Source organism: Glycine max, chromosome 5 (assembly GCF_000004515.6).
Source record: "Glycine max cultivar Williams 82 chromosome 5, Glycine_max_v4.0, whole genome shotgun sequence".
In the NCBI taxonomy this organism is placed as follows: domain Eukaryota; kingdom Viridiplantae; phylum Streptophyta; class Magnoliopsida; order Fabales; family Fabaceae; genus Glycine; species Glycine max.
The window spans coordinates 14,687,882-14,714,548 of record NC_038241.2 but is presented as its reverse complement, the minus strand read 5'-3'; the positions used below and the strand labels follow the sequence as shown (position 1 = coordinate 14,714,548).

At 37.1% G+C, this 26,667-nt stretch overlaps 1 protein-coding gene across 2 annotated transcripts; it reads right to left on the bottom strand.

Moving 5' to 3' along the window:
- LOC100806501 (FH protein interacting protein FIP2) lies at positions 1–26,667 on the bottom strand. 2 transcript variants are annotated; one of them, XM_003524539.5, is made up of 11 exons: positions 26,419–26,654; positions 26,220–26,329; positions 25,763–25,897; positions 24,838–24,993; positions 24,627–24,710; positions 24,150–24,196; positions 23,996–24,069; positions 3,164–3,222; positions 2,081–2,140; positions 1,143–1,223; positions 1–388 (listed from the first exon to the last, which is right to left on the bottom strand). In XM_003524539.5, the coding sequence occupies exons 1-11, from the start codon at positions 26,465–26,467 to the stop codon at positions 335–337; spliced, it is 909 nt and encodes a 302-aa protein (XP_003524587.1). In that variant the 5' UTR covers positions 26,468–26,654; the 3' UTR covers positions 1–334. The 2 variants fall into 2 exon arrangements, with proteins under 2 accessions (XP_003524587.1, XP_014631049.1); XM_014775563.3 differs by lacking the exons at positions 1–388; positions 1,143–1,223 and adding an exon at positions 1,266–1,621 and having other exon boundaries at positions 26,419–26,667.

The following is a 26,667-nucleotide window of genomic DNA, read 5'->3' as shown; positions in this document are numbered from 1 at the left end:
TGTACACAAGAAGATTCATATAATATAAATAGTAATATTCCAATTTTCAATCGCTGGATACATTAGAAAAGCAACAAACCACAATGAATACAAAATATGAGCAAGAACAGCCTAAACGGCTTTTCTCAATATCAACAGCATGTTGGAGAATATCATCAGCAGGCATAACCACAATATCAACGCCCAATTGAGCAACTTCACGAGCAGCACTAATAATTACTCTCAAACACAAGATAGCTTTCGACGTTCAACTTCTCAAGTTCACCACTCATCTGGTATTGACATTCTATAAGCATATTGCAACTTCCCAATTTTTTCATTGTCAGCACAAACATTATCTAATTGCTCCGTGCAAATTTGCACCATCGAGCCTCGCACCTTCCAATTCCTGAGTAAGATCAAAAGGAACAGAGAAAATGTGTTAGCTTTATCATACTTAAACAGAAAAATAAACTAGCCATTATTTTCCACCCGCTCAAGCCACAGGAAGACAACAAATCCCAGAGTATGAATTTGTTCTCCAATCAAAACCCATTTTTAAAACATAAATAAACAAAACGTGCAATTAAAATAAAGGGAACTTGAAAATGTCGAAGTCTCAAACCTATCTAACAAGATATTCATTTGCCAAAAGTGTATGTTATTTTGGCTCCACCTAATAATTTTATGTAGGAAACAACAAATTATATAGAAGTTCTCCGTGCTGTGTGATTAAGTTTATTGTACTTCGAACAATACAGAATGACTTCCCTGTTTCAAAGGGTTATAATCTAGTTCAGCCACATGTATCTACTGATCAACAAAAATAGTTAGTCTGTGGAACACACTTTAATACATAGCAGCAAGCCGGCTTGAACTGAAATGCTGTGTTCAGTTCAGTTCCATTCCAACTACATTTTTAAAATTAATTGTTTCAAACTGCACAAGCATCCACCAATTATTGGCAGCAGCAGCACAACCAAATGCACCACAAACATTCCCCACTCCCATTTATATCAATGGACAGTAGAATTTTCAAAATAGCAATTTCAGGACCAAAACAGGTGGAATTAGTTAAATGGAAAGTATTGACTTGCTAATCTACAATATCATAAATAGCGAAGATATTTAAAAGTACAAGAAAACGCAGCTAATTAACATACTGTATCTCGAAGATTGACACGACAAAGATAAGCTCGTTGAAGGTTTGCACCCTTCAGGTTTGCTTTGTTCAGTTTTGCACCCTGAGAAATAGGGAATTGATTTCAAACTAAGCCAAAATAGGATAACAACATTTTACACAGCCATAAACTTATTTGATCAAAGAAAAATGAATTGAAAATCATTAGTAAATTAAACTGACACATCCTAATGTTTAATAAAATGATAGCCTTTTATTTCTAAATTTAACCACCTATCTTAACATAACATATAGTCTCTCTGTTTACAAAATTACAAATACCTCCCTTGGCATAATAACCTTCCCTAATGTTTTGTTAGAAGAGGTCAATGTGATATCAAACATAAGGGAAGAATTTCTGTAATTTAATAATTAAACCTAAAGAAAGGTCCTCATAAAAATGGCGGTCCAATGCACGAGACTCCTATCATTGTGGGGTCTAGTAGGTATACTGCCTTGCATCTGTGAATGAAGAGTGTTTCTATCATAAGTAAGAATCCGTGATACCATATCACAAGTCAGCAACCTCATCATTGCACTAAAGAAGCTCAATAATTTACTCAATAATATACACGCACATGTTGAGCAACAATAAATGCATGATGCATAGCATAATTTCCCAAAACTTCAGGTTGTACATACTCATGTTATCCAATACATTACATAGTAGACAACATCAGTGAGGACTGAGGAGTCTATGGAGGAGTATGTATGAAGTGTATACTAAAAGGTAGAAGATATGGTACAAATATTCTTCATAAAATAAGGCAATACTCTCTAGATTGGCATTGGTAAGGCGATACTCTCCTTTTTGAGAAAATAATGCAGATATCATCTGCCCCTTTTTTGGTATCTATTTTGTCTTGTGTAAAACTTCTTTGACCCTATTGTATGTGCCCATATAGATCCAGGGTATTTTACCTTCAAATTAGCTCCTTCTAGGACGGCTCCCTCTAGATTGGCATTGGTAAGATCTGCATTCTGTTAAGTTATGAGACAATAATTAATCAATCACACAGACATTTACACAAGACAACATTAAAGCTGCTTGTATCAAGATACAACCCGTCTCTAAAAATCAAAATTATCCATTATAAAGAAAACTTTCATTTGCCACTATACATTAAGCAATTAAAAAGAGTAATATGCTGGGTAGTAATTTTGTGCAGAATTGTCTTTCAGATGAGGGGGATATAAACTGATGGAGTGAGAGTGTATAGGCTTACACATAACGTAGAGTAATCTAACTTGGGAACTGGTATGGGAAACTGTTTTGCTTTTGTTTGTTGCTGTTTAATGGTTGTCATAGCATAGTATAACTGGGGTAATAGCTTTTTGAGGGTCATGGTATTATGTAATATTGGTGGTTTTATATGGGAGGTACGTCTTGTACCTTATGAAATGAAATTCCTCTTCGCCAATAAAAAAATATGCACAACAGATTTCACCATAATTAAAATGCTCAATTCATCACTTGCTCGATTTATAAAAAAAATTATTGAATTAAAAGCTCAAAAGTCATAAAGCTGCCTTCTCTAAATTAACTATCATACATCATATACATGATTCCAATCCAAAAGTTCTACAAATATGATGCATTTTCATAATGATATACATCAATTTTATTGACCTAATCATATTAATTTAAATCTCTAATCAACCACCATGAGACATTTCATTTCAAACTTTGACAAGGCTGAATGGGGCAAAAAGAGACAAATATAAATTTAAGTGACTTATTTATTATTTCTTGATTTTAACATAACTTAAATTGAAGAGACAATATTGAGGCCATTGCACTTGTTCCTCTTCTAGATAAAATGAAAAAAGAAAGCTTGTACAGGAATATGTTTGTCATTTAAAAAAAGGTTATACTCTGATGAACCTCACAGATAAGTAACAAATACTGGCACAAAATATAAAAGCTTTAGAGAAAGAACAAAATGGATGACATAAACAAATTCAAATAATTAATTAGACAAGTTAGAGATTCAAGTTGTGAACCTGTAGATGTGCAGTACGCAGATCTGCTCCACAGAAGCTAGAGTCTACTAAGCAAGCATCTGCAGAATAGCAGTTTCAAACAAACTAACTTCATTCCCAAGTATACTGTTTAATATATCAACACAAACAAATGCATGATGCACTTCTCATTACATTTCAGTGTAACCAAGAAAATAACATGGATTTTGCAAACCAAATTTAAATATTATGCTGAAGCCTGAAAAGACCGTAACATCAAAATTGGGCTTGGTTAGAACACTGGATTTATTTACTATTTGTTAACAATACACAAATAATATGAATATGAATGCAGACTATTATATTTTAGATTTATGAGAAATAGTTTATGTTGTAACATTAAATATTTAACCCTCTATTTTATTTATTTTAGTATGAATTAGTTGCATACTTTGTCACATTATTATTAATATTTAATCTTATCTTTTTCTTAAGTTATTTAATGTCACATCCCAAATGTTATTTTCCAAACCACCAAGCATAATGCTTATTCAAACTATTCTAATTCATATTGAATGGGGGGGAAAGTCCATTCTGTCATTCTTACAAAATTAACAAGGCATGTCTGTTGTGTCAATCATGTAATTTTGCTAAGGAAGTTATATGTCCTCTATTAGAGTACCAGTAGATTGTAGTCTCCTAAGCTCATAGTTCAAGACAGAACAGCTGTTGCTGATCTGTCTGTCATCTGATAGCAGCACAGTTAGTATAACTGTAAGACATTTTGGAAGTTAGTTAATATAGGACAGCTAGCTCAGCAAGCCACCTTGCATATAAAAATTCTCTGTATCAATGTTTCTCTGTATTGAAGGAATCGAATTTTCAGAATCTAATAGCAAACATGTTTTTTCTCTCCCCTGAATTCTAATATCCTCAAACTAAATACAAAATAACAAAGTGAACTTGTGTGTTATAGAAAGTAGAAACAGATATATATATATATATATATATATATATATATATATATGAATGCAGTATGTATTAACAGTAATTATGAAAAACAGTTATGAGTGCAGTAGAGAGTACCAGAGCGAGACAGAGAGAGGGTCCATGTATGAGTATCACCGGAAACAGGAAAGGATATCAACAAAGTTACATGCGAGAGAATTGGAGAGACCATAAGGATGTAAAGTCTTTCTACTTCACCCGGTTCCCTGATGATACAGCTGAAGAAGATTTATGGCAGCATTTCAAAAAAGCGGGCGATGTAAGGGAGATTTTCATCTACAAGAAAAGAAACAGGAATGGCAGGAAGTATGGCTTTGTCAGATTCAAAGGGGTGGAGGACAAACGCCAGTTAGAGAGGAAGCTGGACAACATCATCTTTGGTGGGCTAAAGATGTATGTTAACCTTCCAAAATTCGGAAGAGTTAGAGACGGAAAATCACAGCAAGGTGTAGAGGGGCGATCATATATCAATCAAGGGGAGGAGGAAAATAGAGATGCATACCTGCGAATGAAGCAAGGAGTATCAATGGATATGAAGCGAGGCTCGTATGCTGATGTTGTTAGAAGAAATAACCTACAAGCAGAACAGGGGTATTCAGTAAACAAGGAAGGCAACACAGGCAACAGGTCACAATCATCGGTGTACCTGGACATCCCTTTGACAGGACAAAAATGGTTAAAAGAAGCATGAGTGGGGAGATTAAAAAACTTGTCCAGGTTTGACAGCATAGAAGACGACATCCTCTGGGAGTTCGATGATAACATATCACCGAAATACATCGGAGATGACATGATATTGCTCCTGGGTCTCACTGACGACAAAGCAAGGCAACTGATGGATGATGAAAATGAAGGTGGGGCTACGATGTTCCACACCTTGGATAAATGGCATCCAGGGATGCGACCTGGTCATCGGTTGACATGGGTGCATTGTTGGGGTATACCCTTAATAGCTTGGGACATGCAGCAAATGAAGAAGGTGGTGGCTGGTATCGGGGACTTGGTGGCAGTCGATGATGACGTGGAGGAACTAAGGAAGCTAGATATGGCAAGGATCTTACTAAAGACACCGTGGAGGCCGTTAATCCAGCACACTATTAATGTACACATTCAAGGAGAGATATTTCAGGTGCACATAATGGAGGAAAGCGGCATCTCATCAAAGACATGCAAGTACTGGTGCAACAGGGATTATAGTTCATCAGAAGAAATTCACTCTGAAGAGAGTGATGTTGCTTCACCGAGGTGGTCAATGGTGGCAACGACGTAGAACGCTCACGAGAGGCACGCCGAGATGAAGGGTCAGGAGGAGACAAACGACAACGTCACCATCCCGACGGAAACGACGGCCATCCACAGACCGCCGGGAATCGCAGGCCAAAACCAGGCGACAAACGCCAACCAAACCAGTCCGTCGGAAATGGCGGAAAACCACCGAGCGTCGGGAGACGAAGCCCACAACCAGGCGCCGAGATCTGCTGGACACGACGACCACCTCGACCCAGCGGACAAACACGCTGACCGCTGGGTTTGCGTGCCAGACCAAGGAAAAGTCAGCACTGACAGCACCAATGCTACCAAACACGAAATTGCAGGTTTGCATCGCGACACAACAGACACCAACCAAGGGACCGTGCACCAAAGAAAGGATAAGCAGACTTTGGGGATTTGAAAGGATAAGCAGACTTTGGGGACTTGTACCTCGGATGGAAGGAGAGAGAATATGCATGAGAAAGGAAAGTGGGAGGCAGAGAGGACTGTTGGGGTGGTGGGGAAGGGTGCTTTATGTTCAGAAAAGCCACGTGACCAAGAAGCTGAAGATACTAGCAGCCCATCATCAAGCAAGGTGGGCCAAAATAACTATTACAGACTGTTTTACAGAAAACGTAGGTGCAGAAAGCAAAATGCTACCTTTCCGGAAGATGCTATGGGCCAACAAGTAACACCAACACCACCCAATATGCAGGGGAGTGAACATAGGCCACAAAGGGTCCGTGAACAAAAGGACCATTACCTCTCATCACAACAATCAGCACTTGAGGAAGCACTTCTGGTCAACAACAAGATGCAAGAGGCAGAGAAATTATGGGAGATGACAAAAGAATTAGGGGTTACAGGAGGGAACGTTCAGAGGAATAAATTGCAGCAAATAATAATTGACATGGAAGATAGAGACATCAAAGAGGCTGCCAGATTGGGAAGCAAGAAAAGGACCCCATGAACATTATCTCATAATGTTAGAGGGTTAGGGAGGGGGGTCAAGTGGCCAGCAGTTAGAAGGTTGGTCAATAAACACAATGTAGACATGTTGTGTATACAAGAAACAAAAAAGGAAGTCATTGAAAGAGCCATGTGTCAAGCTTTATGAGGAGATTCTGATGTTAGGTGGGAAGCTCAGCCTTCAGTTAATTCCTCAGGTGGTATTCTGTGTATTTGGAGTGATAAATCATTCAAGTTGGAAAGGAAGATTACTGGAGCTGGCTTTATTATGTTGGTGGGGAAGTGGCAGCAGGAGGCACAAACACTTAACATTATCAACATTTATTCACTGTGTGATATTCAAAGCAAAAGAGTACTATGGGATAATATCAAGCAATTGAAAAGTCAGAATATTGGGGAATTGTGGTGCATATTGGGGGACTTCAATAACATTATGGCCCCGCAGAGAGAGTCAGAGCTTATAACAGGGGGATGGATGTAAGCAATTCTAGGGAGTTTAATTAATGGATTGCAGATTTGGAGGTGGAAGAAGCGCCATGGGTTGGGAGAAAGTTCACATGGGTCAGGCCAAATGGAACAGCCAGGAGTAAATTGGATAGATTTCTGGTATCCCCAGAGTGGCTTTCCAAATGCCCGAGCACATATCAATACACACTGGATATGAACTTCTTGGGCCATTGCCCATTATTGCTTAGATCCAAATATGCTGACTGGGGCCCAAAACCTTTCAGAATCCTTGATTGCTAGTTATCTGACAACTCTTTCAAGAAAATTGTGCATGAGAGTTGGACATCTAACCAATAGAGAGGATGGGGAGGCTTTGTGCTAAAAGAAAAAATTAAATCCCTCAAAGACAAGATCAAGGTGTGGAACAAAGATCAGTTTGGAGATACTCTCAGGAAGTATAAGAGGATTGAGGAAGAATTAAACAAGATGGAAGAGGAATCAGATGACAGACAACTAACTGATCAACAGGTGCTTGCTAGAAAGAAATTGCAGCAAGACTTATGGGAAGCAGCCCAGGCTCATGAGTCACTGCTGAGACAGAAGGCGAGAGCTAAGTGGATTAAAGAAGGGGATTGTAATTCTAGATTTTTTCATCTTATGATCAATGCAAGTCGCAGAAATAATTGCCTGAAAGGAGTGCTGATTGATGGGTCATGGATCGAAGAGCCGGCACCAGTTAAGGAGGAAGTCAGGAGGTTCTTTTTGCAGCATTTCCAAGAATCTGATTATGACAAACCTAGATTGGATGGTATACGATTTCAGACCATTGGAAGCCATCATAAGGACATGTTGGTGGAGCATTTTCAAGAGAAGGAGGTTAAAAGGGCAGTGTGGAATTGTGGGAGTGATAAAAGCCCGGGACTTGATGGACTTAATTTCAAATTTATCAAGCAATTCAAGCATGTGATTAAACCTGATTTTTTTCGGTTTCTGGATGAATTTTATGCCAACGGAATCTTTCCAAAGGGATCCAATGCATCTTTCATAGCTTTAATCCCTAAACTAGTGGATCCGCAAGTGTTGAATGACTTCAAACCTATATCATTGATAGGATGCACATACAAGATAGTGGCTAAAATATTGGCCAATAGATTGAAGAAGGTCATGCCTTTTATTATTCATGAGAGGCAATCAGCATTTATAGAAGGAAGACATATGCTACACAGCGTGGTGACTACAAATGAGGTAGTTGAAGAGGCCAAAAGATGCCAAAAGCCTTGCATTGTCTTCAAGGTTGATTATGAAAAGGCATATGATTTTGTGTCTTGGGAGTTTCTCACTTATATGATGGGTAGGATGGGCTTTTGCAGCAAATGAATTCAATGGATTGAGGGGTGTCTAAAATCAGCATCTGTTTCATTTTTGGTGAATGGTAGTCCCTCAGCTGAGTTCCTACCTCAGAAAGGACTAAGGCAAGGAGACCCTCTATCACCTCTTCTTTATAACATTGTGGCAGAGGCACTTAATGGCCTCATGTCACAAGCTTTAGAGAAGAGGATTTATAAGGGATTTCTAGTTGGCATAAATAGGGTGGAAGTTAGTATCCATGCGGACGACACGATCTTCTTTGGGGAGGCAACAATGGAAAATGTTAGAGCAATTAAAGCAATATTGAGGGCTTTTGAGCTTGTATCGGGCCTCAAAATTAATTTTGCTACAAGTAGTTTTGGTGCTTTCGGGGTTCCGGATCAGTGGAAAATCGTTGCAGCCAATTACCTCAATTGTAGCTTGATGTCCTTTCCTTTCACATACCTCGGCGTTCCCATTGGAGCAAATCCAAGAAGAAGTCAGACTTGGGACCCTATTATTAGCAAGTGTGAGAGAAAATTAGCGAAATGGAAGCAAAAACACTTATCTTTCGGGGGGAGAGTGACTCTCATAAAGTCAATGCTAACATCCATTCCTATTTATTTTCTTTCTTTTTTCAGGGTACCTAAAAAAGTGGTGGATAAGCTGGTAAGGTTACAAAGGAATTTTCTATGGGGAGGTGGCCATGATCAAAACAAAATAGCATGGATCAAATGGGAATCGGTCTGCATGCGAAAAGAAGATGGTGGCTTGGGAGTCAAAGATATTAATTCTTTCAATTTATCACTGCTGTGGAAATGGAAATGGAATTTATTTCAACATCAAGGAGAGTTGTGGGCCAAGGTACTTGAATCAAAGTACGGGGGTTGGAGGAATCTGAATGATGCACCTAGAATCAATAGTGAATCAATATGGTGAAGGGATTTGAAGATGGTAGCTCAACATCCGCAATATGGTCAGATACTGGAAAATTCAACATTATGGAAGGTTGGTTGTGGGGACAAGTTTAAATTTTGGGAGGACAACTGGATGGGTGGAGTGGGTAAGTTAATAGAGAAGTATCTTAGGCTGTATACTATTTCTTCCCAGCAAAATCAGTTCATACATCACATGGGAGCTTTCAAAGAATCAGGGTGGGAATGGGAGTTCAGATGGAGGAGACCATTGTTTGATAATGAATTAGATATGGCGATCTCATTTCTAAAAGATGTAGAGAGCTATAGAATTCAGCTGCAACATACAGATCAGTGGGTGTGGTTGACAGATTCGAATGGTCAATACTCAGTTAGAAGTGCCTATAATGTGATGAGGGAGAACGTAGTAGAGGAGATACAGGATGGAGTTTTTGAGGAGTTATGGAAGCTTAAGGTGCCATCAAAAGTTGCTACATTCGCATGGAGGTTACTCAAAGACAGGTTACCAACCAAGGTAAATCTGCGGAGAAGGCAACTTGAGTTAGATGATTTTCTTTGTCCTTTTTGCATATCTACGGAGGAGAGTGCAGGTCACCTATTTTTCCATTGTGACAAGATACTCCCAGTCTGGTGGGAATCGATGTCTTGGGTGAGTTTGGTGGGCGCCTTTCCGCTTCACCCAAGACAACATTTTCTCCATCACATTTATGGCGGTTCGGAGAAAATGATGGCTACCAGATGGAAATGGTGGTAGCTAGCATTGACTTGGTCAATTTGGAGGCACAGAAATGATATTATCTTCTCCAATGTTATCTTCAATCCCAACAAACTGATGGACGACGCAGTGTTCTTACTATGGTTGTGGCTCAGACATCTGGAGAAGGATTTCGACTTTCACTACAATCAATTGTCTACCAATATCAGGGATGGGTTTCTAAGAAGCTAAGGATCACAAAATAGAATACATATGTGTAACAGTTTAATCTTGTTTTCAGACTTGGATCAAGTCAATCTTTATGTATGACTTGGACCCAGTTCTGATATACATCTTGTATCTTTTTAGTACCTCTGGTACTTATTAATATACAATTATTATCTTTGCCGATCAAAAAATAGAAGCGGCGGCAGAGCCGCACAGGATCGGTCAGGAGAGAGAAGGGATATGAAAAGAAACTTTGTGTTTATTCAAATCGAAAGAAGAGTTTACAAAGATTTTTTCTATGCAGAGCGCCTCTCTAAAACCTGAAAAAATTGGCTATCTGAAAGGGTGTCTCACATCATGGTCGAAGACTCCTTTTATAACCAAAAATTTCACTATTTGCTACAGTACCGGTTACTTGACCGGAACTATTACAACAATAAAACATTCAACCGGTTATATGACCGGTAAAACAATTAACATTTTAATCATCATTCAGGGAAATACCAAAACAATCACCTTCGTTCTGGTAGAAAGGGCTGCTTCTTCCTATGACGAACTTGTTTCTTCCTTCTTTGAGGAATAGCCTTCTTCTTCTTGCTGTAACATTTGGAGAACTTCTTTAAGATTCTTGGCCAAGCTTGCTTTAGATCTTGAGCCGGCTAAGAACGCCGCAAGTTGGGACTTCTGGTTGAGAAATATAAAAGTCTCTGGATTGACTACTTTGAGAAGTTCTGGATGAGATTGAAAACACCATTTCACGAAGGCATGCCTCTGTAGTGATGAAAATTGGTTTGTTCTTTCAGTTTTACTGTAACGATATTGTCATAAAAAAATCCATGACAGAGCAAAACTGGAGAAATATTTAAGATCTGTTGGAATTCGTGATTCCTGATAATTGAATTGTTTTTTGAATTGAGCAAAGCCCCATTGAACCTGCTCTGGAAAGATCTCTGGTATTGGGCCAAAGAAATCCCAGCATTGAAAAAACCAGTTTGGAAAATTATAGACTGTGTTAGTCTTGAAATATATCAGCCATGAGTGCTTGCTACGGGTGTTTTGGTGCCAAAATGTCTTGGTCCAAGCATCAACATAATCCCAGTAGGTATAACCTACAAGATCAAATGGTATTGAAAATTTTTGTCTTTGTTTAGGTCTGGGCCAAAATGTCTTGGTTGAAGAACTTTTAAGATTTGGATCGTTGAGTGAGCGTTGAACGATTGGTCCTTTGGATCCTTGAAGTGCTTGATAGACACTGAATTTGAGTCTACCAATATAAGTTCATAAAAAGTTGTTGTTTTATTGATGGCAGTTGATTTGAAATGAAATCCTAACGGGAAAGCCTTGGCTGTCGCCTTGAATGGGTTTTTATCCCAGAATTCAAGTTTCATGTGTAAAACAGTTGAAAATTTGTTCTTATAAATATAACTGTTAGTCTGTTTCGTGGATGGTGTTTGGGTTTGGGCTAAGGTTTGTTTTCCTTTAAAATTGATAACCGTTTTGGAAATTTTTGCATCTTAAATGGTGTTCTGTAGGTTTGTTTCAAAATCATCGTTGGATTTTGAGGCAATGTTTGTCCAAGTCTTTTTGGTTAATTTTGAAACTTTGGTCAGACCCATTTCTTGGAGGGCCTGAAGTGTTTGAATTGACCAAGCATAGTCGGCCGATGTCTGTTTGGCGGTTGTCAGTTTGGGGGATCCTTGAGTGGATGACTCAGGTTTGATAGAGATGATTTGGGTCGATGACCCCTCAACTTTGATTTTCTGGGTGGATGACCCAACCTGGGTTGGTGACCCAGAAGATGATGATGAATTTTTCTTGATGGTTGACTCTAGTACAGCCAACTTGAAACCTTTGCTTGAACTTCTGCCTCCCCTCAGGGAGGTCCCTGCTGCCTTAGGCGACATTACCATTTTTCTATAAGAATTACGGGTAAGGTAGTCAGGTAGAAAGTTTGAGGTGCCCTTGATATATTCTATATCAAAATCAAAGAGACTTAAAATTGTTTGTCATCTTTCAAAAATTCGTTTTGAGGCAAGGTTTTTGACATCTTTTTGTAAAATATCTTTGGCTGATTTACAGTCAACCCGTTCAAGCTCGGCTTGTTTGTTAACATAGAAAGCTGCACAAGACCATGGGCTTTTACTCTTTCTGATAAGGCCTTTGTCAAGCAAATCCTTGATTTCCCTTTTGACAATATTGAAGGAGTTCTTCATTCATTTGAATCGGTCTAGCTTTTATGAGAATTTGTTTTTCCTTGAAGTCTTTCTCATATGGGAGATCGACAATATGTTTTTTTCTATTCCAGAACGCATGTAGCAAATCAAAACAAATAGTTTATTCGATATGTTGTAACAAGGATGAATTAATTATGTTGCGTCTTTTACGTTCTTTCTCCCGTATTTCTTTTAGATCTAACTCGTCTTCAATTTCATCCTCAATAAATTCCCCAAGAAACACCAATTTGCTCAACAAACAAGAAAACCAGGCCCACGAGGTCACCCCTAAAGACAATCTCTTCGATGAGGAGGTCCGATTCGAAGATATAAACCAAAACATGGATGACTGGAATATTCCAGAAAACCCTCAGGAACACATTGTATGTTCCTGAGACAATTAAAGATAAAAATAATTTTGATTACATAATCAAAAACTGTAAAAAATAACATTCCTCTAGGACAAGATATAGGGAAAGAATTTCATTTACTTTAAAAAAATTCTATTTATGAACATAGTCGTAAATACAAATATCTACACATAGAATGTGTACAAATAGCCATCAACCCCTTAATTGATATGGGCATAGATGCAGCAGTATTAATGTACCTTAGAGACATTAGGCATAACAAATTTGAAGATTCCTTGATAGGAACGGTAGAAACAAGCCTAGGACAAGATCCGGTATACTTCAATTGTTATCCAAACAAAACAGTGAGTCTGATGGACAGAAACATTCTTGACTCTCTGTTCTTAAATATCCACTTTCATGGCCTTGACATGAAAGAATAATCAATTCCGGTAGGCTTAATCTATAGGATTCAGTACAAAGTCATGAACAGTTGTGCGTCAAGAGTCCTATTAAAACCACAAAGAGCAGAGACAACTTTGTTTATCACTGATATGACAAAGGACACTGTTTCTCTCCCGAGAACAATAAAATGGGATGAGGTAACTCTTCCCGAAAAATGGATCATGGATAAGGCCACACTATCTGTTCCCCAACCCACTCCAACCATAGAACAAATTAAAACAGATAATTCTGGTAAGGTAGAAATAACCTTTAATAGAAGAAATTCTTTCTCATCAAGGATAGAAGCCTCTAGGTCTGAATATGAGTCAACAAGAAGGTCTTTCTCGGTGAGAACCCGTTCAATTCCAGTAGGATTAACCAGATCTAAGTCACACAACCAGTTCCCTACTGTAAACCTCCAAGGTTTAGATACTACTTCTAGTATACCTAGAACAACATACAACCAAGAACAAGAGGACGACCAAAAGTCAATTCAATCTCCAACTTACCCCTCTATGCATGAACCTTATGATGTTATCTAACAACTTTAGCATTGATAAGAAAATCCTTATAAAAGACTATTATTCTCCGGAGAATGAACCTCAAAGGAGATGGTTTTTTCAACATTTTAAGGGTTCAAACAAAAAACAAATCCAAGACAAGTTCTATGAATTTGTCGAAAGAGTCAAAATTAATGTTTTTTTCTTTGATTGGTTTCATGCTTATACCATTAAAGAGGATATAAATTACCCGTGGAAACAAGATATCATAGGTGATCCAACAACAAATGTAATTACCAATTGGTAAATCAAAGATGGTGAGTTAATCCAATCGGAATTACCTCCCACAACACAATATCAACTACCAAAGGTCAAAGACAGTAATAATAAACCTGTCATGGCTAGTCCATTTAAGACAAAAGATGTTAACGAAGAGATAACTTCTAAAGACATCAAAAGCCTCATGGAACAGGCTAATTATACCAATAAATATTTGCAAATTTTAGGAGTCTATCAAAACCAAGACACTTCCTACACAAAAATCTTTTGAAGAATCTCAGTCAAATATCCCCATAGAAAAACCTTTATTCAAACCTTTCAAAATTAGTGACAGAGCTAAACAAAAGATTAGGGAACTAAGGAAGAACAAGTCCCTTATAGGAGTAGGTGACAACAATGGTGAATTATTAAACAAGCTTGATAGTTTACTTAGAGTCATCCCCGTAACTCCCTAACCTTCGAAAGGAACATCAAAAATGGTAACAAGAAGTACCTCCAAATTAATTAATGTTATTAATGAAGATAGTGACCAAAACTCAGAAAACACAACTGAGATAGGATCAGTATCAGAGAAGGACATCAATCCAATAAATTCTAAACACTGAAAAACACCCTCCAAATTATATTATCAACAACTAACTACCCCTGACCTTCTATTAGAAGAAAGAGGTGAAAGTAATTTCAAAAGTTTTAGTGCAAATAACATTTATGAGTGGAATATAGATGCCCAAACGGAGTACAATATCATGAATACACTCCAACACATGACCATAGTAGCCACAGCCTACCAAACATTCCATGAGTGTTCAGAAGAAACCATTATTGACATCCTAATAGCAGGATTTTCCGGACAATTGAAAGGATGGTGGGATAGTTATCTCACTAATGATGAAAAGTCAAAAATTTACAACATAGTCAAAACGGATCTCAATGGAAAAGTCATTACTCATGATGATAATAAAGAGATTCCTGATGCTGTAAATACCCTCATTTTTACAATAGCCCAACATTTTATTGGAGACCCGTCACTCTGGAAAGATAGGTCTGTAGAATTATTATCCAATTTTAAGTGTAGAACTTTAACAGATTTTAGGTGGTATAGAGATACCTTCCTAACTAGAGTTTACACTAAAGAAGATAGTCAGCAACCTTTTTGGAAAGAAAAATTTATAACTGGTCTTCCAAGATCATTAGGAGATAAGGTTAGAAACAAAATCCGCAGCCAGTCTGTTAATGGAGACATTCCATATGAGAGTTTAAGTTACGATCAATTAATTTCTTATGTCCAGAAAGTGACCCTAAAAATCTGTCAAGATGACAATTCAAAGGCAATTAGCCAAAGAAAAAGCCCAAACAAAGAGAGATCTAAGATCTTTCTGTGAACAATTTGGACTACCAGCTTGTCCAAAACAAAAGAAAAAACAAAATTTTAGGAAAGAATCCCATGAGAATAAAACTGTCCACAAAAAGAGATTTTCAAGAAGGAGATACTCGCACAAACCCTCCACCAGTAAAGAAATGGAAACTCCTAAACCAAAATTAAAATCCAAAATAACATGTTACAACTGTGGAAAATAAAGTCACATTAGCAAATATTGTAGGTTAAAGAGAAAATTAAGAAATCTTAACCTAGAACCAGCCATTGAAGAGCAAATTAATAATTTGCTCATAGAAACTTCGGAGGAAGAAACAGAAACTTCATCCTCCATACTCTTTGACGAAAACCTTAACATAATACAATAGGATGATCGTCCATCATCTACGGACGACGAAGAAGGACAAATCAATACTCTAACAAGAGAACAGGATCTCTTGTTTGAGGCAATCAACTCCATACCGGATCCCCAGGAAAAGAAATTTTTTCTGGAAAAATTAAGGAAAACTCTGGAAACCAAACCCAGACAAAAAGATTTCATTATAAATAACAAATTTGACTTTATTAACATAGTCAAAAGATTAGAAAATACTTCAGCAAAACCAACAACAATTCAGGATCTCCAAACAGAGATTAATAATTTAAAAAGAGAAGTTAAAAAACTTTGTCAACAACAGAAAATTCATCAAATCATCATTTCCCAACTTGAAGAAAATAGTGACTCTGAGAGTACCGAAAAGGATGTAGAAAATGAAACTGAAAATCTAGAATATGAAATGTTCATGGGGTTAATCAACAAGATTAAAATCCATAAATTCTACATAAACATGAAGATCATTATTAATGATTTCGTCTTAAATACTATGGCCCTATTTGATACAGGGGCTGATTCAAATTGTATCTTGGAAGGATTAATTCCTACCAAATTCTTTGAAAAAACTTAAGAGAAATTAAGCACAGCAAATGACTCAAAATTAAAAATTAATTACAAGTCATCAAGTGCTATAATTGAAAACCAAAGCCTTAGGATTAACACAAATTTTCTTTTGGTAAAAAACCTTAAGAACGAAGTAATCTTAAGTACTCTCTTTATTAGAGCACTTTTTCTCCTTCAGATATCCAAGGAGGGAATAACTACAACCCATTTAGGAAGAAAAATTATATTCAATTTTTCCACTAAACCAATCTCCAAAAACATAAATTTCATAGAGAGTAAGATCAACCAAATCAACTTCTTAAAAGAAGAAGTATCCTTTAAAAACATTCAAATACAGCTAGAAAAACCCCAAATAAAAAAGAATCCAATCCTTGTTACAACATATCGAATCAACTATTTGTTCCGATTTGCCACATGCGTTCTGGAATAGAAAAAAACATATTGTCGATCTCTTGAATGAGAAAGACTTCAAGGAAAAACAAATTCCCACAAAAGCTAGACTGATTCAAATGAATGAAGAACTTCTTCAATACTGTCAAAAGAAAATCAAGGATTTGCTTGACAAAGGCCTGATCATAAAGAGCAAAAGCTCATGGTCTTGTGCAGCTTTTTATGTTAACAAACAAGTCGAGCTTGAACGGGATACGCCTCGTTAAGTTATAAACTACAAAACCTCTGAACCAAGCCCTCCAATGGATTAGGTATCCTATTCTAAATAAAAAGGACTTACTCAACAGATTGAACTCTGCAAAAATATTTTCCAAATTTGACATGAAATCTGGATTTTGGCAAATTCAGATCCAAGAATCAGATAGATACAAAACAGTCTTCACTGTACCTTTCGAGCAATACGAGCAGAATGTAATGTCATTCGGTTTGAAGAGCGCCCCTTCAGAATTTCAAAAAATCATGAATGACATTTTTAATCCTTATTCAAAGTTCGTCATTGTCTACATAGATGATGTTTTAATCTTCTCCCAAAACATTGATCAACATTTCAAACATCTACAGACCTTCATTCATATCATCAAACAAAATGGTCTGACAGTTTCCAAATCAAAAATCAATCTTTTTCAAACCCGAATTAGGTTCCTTGGTCACAATATATATCAAGGCACAATCATTCAAAAAGACAGGTCAATAGAATTTGCCAGCAAATTCCCCAATCAAATTTTAGACAAGACCCAGTTACAACGATTCCTTGGTTGTCTAAATTATGTAGGAGAGTTTGTCCCATATTTAAACAACATAGTCAAACCATTGCATGATAGGCTGAAGAAAATTCGTCTTCTTGGACTGACCTCCATACTCAAACTGTCAAAGATATCAAACTCAAAGTTCAATCCATAAAATGTTTGAATCTCCCTATCCCACATGCATTCAAAATTATTGAAACTGATGCATCCGACATAGGTTATGGTGGTATCCTCATACAAAGAGCCCATGACCAAGAGAATATGTCATAGCATACACATCAAAGCATTGGAATTATGCACAACTAAAATATTCAACTGTTAAAAAAGAAGTTTTAGCAATTGTTTTGTGCATTTTCAAATTTCAATCAGATTTGTTAAATCAAAAAATTTTAATCCAGATTGATTGTAAATCAGTCAAAGATATTTTACAAAAAGATATCAAAAATCTTGTCTCAAAACAAATTTTTGCAAGATGGCAAGCAATTTTAAGTGTCTTTGATTTTGATATAGAATATATCAAAAGCACCTCAAACTCTCTACCTGACTACCTTACCCGTGAATTCTTACAGAAAAACAGTAATGCCGCCTAAGGCAGCAGGGACCTCCTTGAGGGGAGGCAGAAGTTCAGGCAAAGGTTTTCAAGTTGGCTCTACCAGAGCCAACCATCAAGAAAAATTCATCATCATCTTCTGGGTTACCAACTCAGGCTGGGTCATCCACCCAATAAAAACTGAGGGGTCATCGACCCAAATCATCTCTATCAAACCTGAGTCATCCACTCAAGGATCCCCCAAACCGACAACCGCCAAACAGACATCGGCCGACCATGCTTGGTCAATTCAAACACTTCAGGCCCTCCAAGAAATGAGTCTGACCAAAGTTCCAAAATACCAAAAAGACTTCGACAGACATTGCCTCAGAATCCGACGATGATTCTGAAACAAACTTACATAACACCATTCAAGATGCAAAAAATTTCCAAAACGGTTATCAATTCCAAAGGAAAACAAACCTTAGCCCAAACCCAAACACCGTCCACCAAACAAACTAACAGTTATATTTATAAGAACAAATTATCAACTGTTTTGCAGATGGAACCTGAATTCTGGGATAAAAACCTATTCAAGGCGACAACCAAGACTTTCTCGTCAAGATTTCATTTCAAACCAACCGCCATCAATAAAACAAGAATTTTTTATGAACTTATATTGGTAGACTCAAATTCAGTGTCTATCAAGCACTTCAAGGATCCAAAGGACCAATTGTTGAACACTCACTCAACAATCCATATCTTAAAAGTTCTTCAACCAAGACATTTTGGTCCAGACCTATACAAAGGCAAGAAATTTTCAGTACCATTTGATCTTGTAGGTTATACCTACTGGGATTATGTTGATGCTTGAACCAAGGTATTTTGGCACCAAAACACCCGCTTCAAGCACTCATGGCTGATATATTTCAAGACTAACACAGTCTATAACTTTCCAAACTGGTTTTTTCAATGGTGGGATTTCTTTGGCCCAAAACCAGAGATCTTCCCAGAGCAAATTCAACGGGACTTTGCTCAATTCAAAAAACAATACAATTCTCAGGAATCACGAATTCTAGGAGATCTTAAATATTTCTCCAGTTTTGCTCTATCATGAATTTTTCATGGCAATATCGTTACAGTAAAACTGAAAGAACAAACTAATTTCCATCACTACCACGGCATGCCTTCGTAAAATGGTGGACACGGTTTCATTCATCCAAAGTTGACCCAAAACAAGTCAGGCTTTGGTTCCAATCTCATCCAGAACTTCTCAAAGCAGCCGATCTAGAGACTTCTATATTTCTTAACCAGAAGTCCCAACTTGTGGCGTTCTTAGCCGACTCAAGATCTAAAGAAAGCTTGGCCAAGAATCTTAAAGAAGTTCTCCAAATGTTACAGCAAGAAGAAGAAGGCTCTTCCTCAAAGAAGGAAGAAACAAGTTCGTCAGAGGAAGAAGAAGACCATTTCTACCAGAACGAAGATGATTGTTTTGGTATTTCCTTGAATGATGATTAAAATGTTAATTGTTTTACCGGTCATATAACCAATTGAATGTTTTATTGTTGTAATAGTTCCGGTCAAGTAACCGGTACTGAAGCAAATAGTGAAATTTTCGGTTATAAAAGGAGTCATCGACCATGATGTGAGCTCTTTTAGATAGTCAATTTTTTCAAGTTTTAGAGAGAGAGAGACGCTCTGCATAGAAAAAATCTTTGTAAGCTCTTCTTTCGATTTGAATAAACGCAAAGTTTCTTTTCATATCCCTTCTCCCTCCTGACTGATCCTGTGCGGCTCTGCCGCCGCTTTTATTTCTTTAATGTTTTACTTTTTTAATTTCATTTATTCTACTGCACTCATAATTGTTTTCATAATTACTGTTCATACATAATGCATTCTTACTTCCTTTCTGTCCGTTGGATCCTCCGCTATATATATATATATATATATATATATATATATATATATATATATATATATATATTCATTTGGGCAATTACACTGAAGTGTTACAAAAGATTCTTTATAGAAATAGGTTTGCACGAAGGATTAACTGAGTACATATTACATAACTTTTAGCTTATTTTGGACATGATTAGGTGGTATTTGGCCGGTCTCTCTCTCTCTCTCTCTTTTTTATCTTAAAAGTTACTTTAAGGTTTAAGCTAAAAATAATTACTTTAAAAATAAAGTTAAAAGTTTCTTGGCAATTTCCAATTTTCTTTTCTTCACATAAAGCAACCAATATGGCTGCTTCTTATTGTTATTTGTTAATACAGCTCTGTAATGGGAACAGGGGACCTTGGGGTTTGGCTTAGACGATGGTAGTCCTGGTTCTTGGCAGGGCATGGCAGCTAGCTCCAGCAATGGCTATGGGTGTCAGGTCCTTTGTTAAGAATAAGGTCCCCATTACTAAATTGTATTCTAGAGGGAATAAGAAGATAACAGACTCAACTGACTCACAAGGCAGTGACATGGGTTGGTTACGTAGATAGGAGTTAGTCTGCTATGCATAGTAGAACTTGCATCAAGAGAAAAAAAAATTTGCACACATGTAGAGAGAGAACTACTGTTATGCATTGGTTTACTGAGAATTCAAGAGTCTCAACACTCCACAATTAGTTTCCAAAAACTTCCTCTGCAATATCTAAACTTCCTAATTAATTGATTTGTGAATCAGTTGGGTCAGCTATCTTCCTATTCCTTCTAGAATACATTCTGACTAACTGGCTATCAAAGGCTGAGACAGGGACTGCAGATGGCAAAGGTATTTGTCTGAAGCAGGGACAGTGACTCGCAAGTCTGCCAAAAGCAATTTGGTAGTGGAATAATAGATTGCCAATGGTGGTTGATAATGATGTCCACACATGGAGAACAAGGCTGTATCAACTGATAGTGAAACTTTTTTGGGCATGGGGGCAGTAAAGGGTACAAGATTGATGATAGTGTAATGGCAGAGAGGAGATGAGATGGTAGATGGAGGCTGATGTTGGCAGTTCAAGAGGGCCTAGTTCATTGTGGCTTCTAATAGTGGGGGCAATTTGGAGGTTGTTAAAGCACAGGTTTGAGTGGAAGTGGGTCATCAGAGGAGGATGCTTTGTGGTTTTAGGGCAAAAGTGACCCGTGGCTACAGCTTTGGAATTAAAACAAATAGCTGAGGGTAATTTTGGAACAATATTAAAATGTGTAAAAGCCAGCTAGCTTAAAGAAGGAGAAGCTCCTCCTATTAGCTCATATATTGTTTGCATTTTCTTCATAAAGAATCAGTTCCCTTTAAGTTTTAGAGCTTTTGTGAAAATGTGTTATTGCCATAATGCGTGCTTTTTGTGGATTATGATATCCTCAGACTTGATGTTTCGAAGAATAAATTTTAAACTTGAGTTGTGGAGAGTAGTTTCAGAATCAAAGGGCTTTTAGTAGGGGTAGGATGGAGTATAAAGAATCAAGTTATGTAAGAAGAGAGTTAGCGATATTTTAGACATGAAAATAGGGAATTACATCATACCACAAATTAGCTTATATCTTGGATATGGCATGTATAGGATTCATGTTTGGTCGATGAAATGAAAAGCTTCAAATAAATTTGTCATGGCAGAGGTTAAAATAATTGAAGTAAAATTTTACTAGACAGCTAGAAGACAAATGATGCTCTATGATACATGATAGTGATTAGTGAATGCTGGGCAAAGAAATGCCAACAAAAAAATGAGCAAATTATAGTGACACCCCCTGAATTTTTTCTTAATTACACATGCACCCCCTCCTTTTTTCACCCTACAGAAAACACCCTATCTTTTTCATTTTGGTTACAGTGGTACCCCCTCCCCTCTAAACAGCATTAGCTCCGTTAGATTTTATGCTCACATGATTCGCATGTGGTTTTTTTAAATTTCTTTATCTCCAAAATGCCCCCTTCTCCTTCATTAATTTTGCTGAAAACTTGGCTGTTTCGATTCCTTTGATTCTGACATCCTTACCCGAAATACACGCATCCAACTGATCCATATCTACAATTAAAGCAAAAATGCACCGTCACTGTGCATTTTGTTCACATCCCTATTTTCCCACCTCACAATCTCATTCTCTTCACTCTTCAATTTTAATTAATCAATTCACATTTTTGAATTCAACTTTTTAATTTTCTCACATATTAAATGAACTTGTTTGCAAACAAATGAGAAAGGAAGTAGATTAAGGAATCACAGCATAATTTGCACATACAATGGAACCAAGATTATTCCATTCTCTTGATAAGTGTTATCAATGGCGGATGGCGGAAGGCCGAAATTCCACCATATGGCAGGCCTCCCTTAACAAATTCTTATGGCTGTTGGCGAAAAATCCGCCATGGCCACTATTTAACAACACTGCTGTCATGAAAGGCAGTAATTAAAACAAATTATATATTAGAATCTTGCACAAAATCTGAAAGCAAATAATAAAACAATTCAAAAGGAGCAGCAGAAGAAGAAGGACTTAAGGCTCTAGGAGACGTTGTGGGGAAGGGAGGGAGCAAGCAGGGTTCAGTGTCTCTAGGAGTAGAAGCAGAAGGGTGTAAGAAGAAACCTTTAATTTCTGTTCTGGATCACTCCTCCTCTAGAACTGCCCCCAATTCATCTTCACATTCCTCGGCGCCACCGTCACCACCGCCAACCCCTTCTACACTCTGGAGAGGATGGCTAAAGTCAAGGATTTTGCAAGAGAAAACAACGTCAAAGTGATGTGTGTGGACGTGGCACCGGAAGGTTACCTTCACTTTCTCTTCTGTGATAATCAAAGTGCAGTTGCTATAGCTCATAATCCTATCCTTCATGTATGAACCAACCATATGGAAATTGATGTATTCTTTGTTAGGGGGAAAGTTCTGACCAAGCAGCTAGTTTTGTTCATCATATTCCTGCTCTTGATCAGTTGGGCAGATGCTCTCACCAAGCCACTCTCTCCAAGCAGATTCATGTTTATAAGAGCCAAACTCAATGTGATTGAGACTTCCTCAAAGTCTCATCCACCTTGAGTTTGAGGGGGGGTATTAGAGTACTGTACAGTGAGTTGCAGTATTCAACTGCACTCTCGGTTAAGTGTGTTAGTTAGGAGTTAGTTTACTCTACTGAGTTAGTTAGTAGGTTAGTTATTGACATCTGTTCACAGCTGTCATAACTAACTATCTAAGCCTATATATATCAAGTTGTAACAAAAAGTTCAGTGGCCAATATTGTTTTCTCTATCTAAATATCTTCAGTTACACTCAGTAAGAATTCTGTTAATGGAAGCCAACGAGGGAGGCATCCTCATCGTTAAAATTTCCCCCGATGGCGTGGTTGCACTGCCATGTTCATCTGGCACGATGGAGCTTTCCAAGGGAGTGTGCTAAAGCACAAGGGACTGATTACTTAACTGAGGAGTATTTTGGGGTTTCAATTTTAAACACAAACTGTAACTTAACACCGTTGCATCAAGGGTGCCAAAGAAATGGTTTCAAACGGAAGGAGTGTATGCATAATTAGGAGAAAACTCAGCAGGTGTTACTGCAATTTGCTAAAAAAAAAAGGCATAGCTGAGGAAAATGTTGAGGTGGATGAGTGGACAAACGTATAGAAAAATATAACATTAATGAATAAAAATATCAGGGAAAAAGTTATAAAGGAAATGATAGGAAAATTGATTAAGGTGGCTAGGTAATTAGAAAAGACCAAATGGAGGCTCTAGTGAAAAAGTGAATCAAATGAAAAGATTAAACAGGGTAACAAGGACCTAAGAAAATTTCACTATAAAGTAATTTAGTGATTATATATTTATGTTTTATGAATTTGTATACATATCTAGATATGTATGTTAAACGTATTGTATCCTATATATTTTTAAAATAATCGTATTACCATACTAGATACGTATTCTATCCTATACATGTATCATATTTGTGCATCATAGATTAACCTTGATTTATACAGTTCTACTGAAATTGTGGTGTTTTGATATAGCCCAATACATTGATCAATGTAGCCAACTCCATATAGTGCGACAAGGCTTGGTGGTTGTGTGTATGGGTAATGTTGTGGGTAAATGACAGTAGTAGAAATGACAAGCAAACATGTAGAAACAATACACGTATTGATTCCAAACATGAGAATTGTTAAAAACAAATAAAGCATATAAACATAAAACATTTCTAGACCTTGTAGATTTGCACTCTGAAGGCATGCACCAGCCAATAAAGCACCACGAAGATTTGCCGCAGTAAATTCACATCTTCCCTAGGCAAGAGGAAATAATTTAGAGGCCAGAAATTATGTATGCAACTGAATAATAGAATTTTCTGAGTGACTTACTCACGCAAAGTTGCATTGTGAAAGATGGAGCCCTCGGCATCAACATCCTATTAAATTAAATAGGTACAGGATAAATTTTAAATTAAAATTAAACCTATATGGTGATGTGGTTAAAATAGCCAAATATACATTTTTCTAACTAACTAAAACAAGATAAGCATGTAGTGTCACGAATTTTATAAAGTAATCAAGAAAAAAATGTTGTGATTATAATAGCAAAACAAGTTTTTGCTAAATGCTGTACCATAAATCAGTTACATCATATATATTGTTAAGTTAAAAAATGAATATTTTTGGTCTGGTCAAGAAAGTGGGATTTTATTGTTCTCTAGCAAATGAAAGCCTAAACCCAAGAATAGCCTGACTAAATTTAGCCCAAGATTATTATTTCAGATCTAATTTGCATAGTCCAAATAGGACTGCTCAACTTGCCAAATCAATATCCCAAGTATTGAGTCTGGTCAGAACCATACTTACTCGAAACTTTGCACATTGAAGGTTTGCTCGTGAAAAAAACACGTTTTTAAGACAAGCATAGCTGAAATCAACATAAGATAAATCCTGAAAATCCATAAATCAAGATATCATGACTATGCCAGGGGATCATGTTAGCAGACATATTATCCTGAAATCACATTATAAGTAAAACTAAGATACTGTTCAAAATATTTTGGGCCAAAGAAAATACCAGTTTAGAGAGGTCAAGGCCGGAAAGATTAACCCCTCGAAACCTTACTTTCTCAGATTGTATACACTTGATGATATCTGTTCGTGTCAACTCTGTATGGAACTCATCGTCTTCATTCTTCTTATTAAGGACAGAATGGATTCCATCAATAAGCCCCTGAGGTTCAGCAAGTTATCAAAGGTTTTATGTTTTCAATAAGGACTGAAGTTTCAGTTTCTCTCCATTAGGTAAAGTAATTGGAAGAAATCTAGGCAGACGGTAATAAGAAAACTTCAAGTTTAACATCATGGCATATACACATAAGCAACGATAGCAAGTGGTAGAATGCATTTATTTACTTATGATACAACAAAGGACCTTGTTTTTGAGTTAAGATGGGGAAAGTTTCCATCATAGATTGCAGTTCTTCAAACAAAAACCACAATGAATGTGAACCTTGTATTTAAAAAAATTATGTTCTGGAAAATCGATAAAGAAAAAACAGCTTTCTGGCTGATAAAACTAACAGCCAAAAACTTACAAGATTCTAAATAAACAGCCCAATCAATTTTTACTACATTGTCTTTATAACCATGAAATATGAGTAACTGTCAAATAGATGCATTAACCTACCCACAATGGAAAATAATAATTAAATAGAAAAACTTTCATTAAGGACCCAATGGTAGTACATGGCATCATCACAAAGCCAAGTCAACATTCTTGATTCTTATGACAAAAGCAAATACTCATGTGTAGCTATTAACTAGGCCCAAACAACCTCCGACAATTCCAGTACTAAACAGAAGGACTCCTAACATGGTTTTAAATTACAGCCAGCAACAACAATTGCAGACACAATATTACAGTTTCTAAGGCCTCTGCGTCCCAACCACAACCGCAATTTATATCCACATATCTTTAAAAATAGTAAATTTCAGCTTACAAGTAGCTGATAGTACTCAGCCTCCCTCAACAGCTCTGAGTACTGAGACTCCTCGAGAGTAGGCACCACACCATCCCTTAACCAATTGAGAATGTGCCGAAAGTGTTTACCATCCCTATCAACAAACACATACCCCTGCACCACAACAGTGAGGGTAAAATGTGTTCACAACAAATCAATCACTAAAACTAGATACATAATAAGACAAACACATAGAATTTTATTTAAATTTTAAACAGTGAGGGTAAAATGTGTTTTAGGTGTTTAAGATTTAGTCAAATTTGATTTTAGTCTCTACATTTTAACCTGACGAGGGACAAAATCCACCGCATTCCGATACGATGATCAAAATCACCGATTATAAAAATTGTAGGGACTAAAATCAATCTGAACCAAATCTTGAGAACCTAAAACAAAATTTAACTTAATAATAACAACAATAATAATTTGAAATTGCCTTGTCAGGATCTTGGCACAGCGTGTGGCGGCCACTGAACATAGCGGCAAGCATTGAATCGGGTTCGCGCTGAGTGAGAGTATCGGTGGTGGTGCAAAATTTCTTGCCTCCTGAGAATTAAATTTCAGAAAGAAAATTAAGGGAATTAGAGAGGGGGAAACGGCGTCGTGTTGTGAGGGAAAGGGAAAAGAGGGATTACCAATGTTGAGGCGAACGGCGGAGGATAAATCGGATTGGAAGCCTTTCATTGTTGTGAAGCCCAGAGACGGAAAGAAAGCACCGCCAGCAGAAACAGACACTGCCCACTGTAGTCTATGGAAAAGGATACAAAATGGGTTGGTTCAAGACAACGTTTGGTTGCGTGAGAAAGACAAAAGTCACGGTATTTGGATTTAATTATCTTTTTAATCCATTGTGATGTGAGACTTTCCTAAATCTGAATAGGAAT

What these genes read in the sequence shown, in the direction of transcription:
- LOC100806501 (XM_003524539.5), bottom strand. Translation starts at nt 26,467, where the DNA reads ATGAAAGGCTTCCAATCCGATTTATCCTCCGCCGTTCGCCTCAACATT. An exon ending in CTGAGTACTATCAGCTACTT is followed by an intron (nt 24,994 to 25,762) that starts GTAAGCTGAAAT and finishes GCTGAACCTCAG; the next exon opens with GGGCTTATTGATGGAATCCA. An exon ending in TCAGAGTGCAAATCTACAAG is followed by an intron (nt 3,223 to 23,995) that starts GTCTAGAAATGT and finishes GCTATTCTGCAG; the next exon opens with ATGCTTGCTTAGTAGACTCT.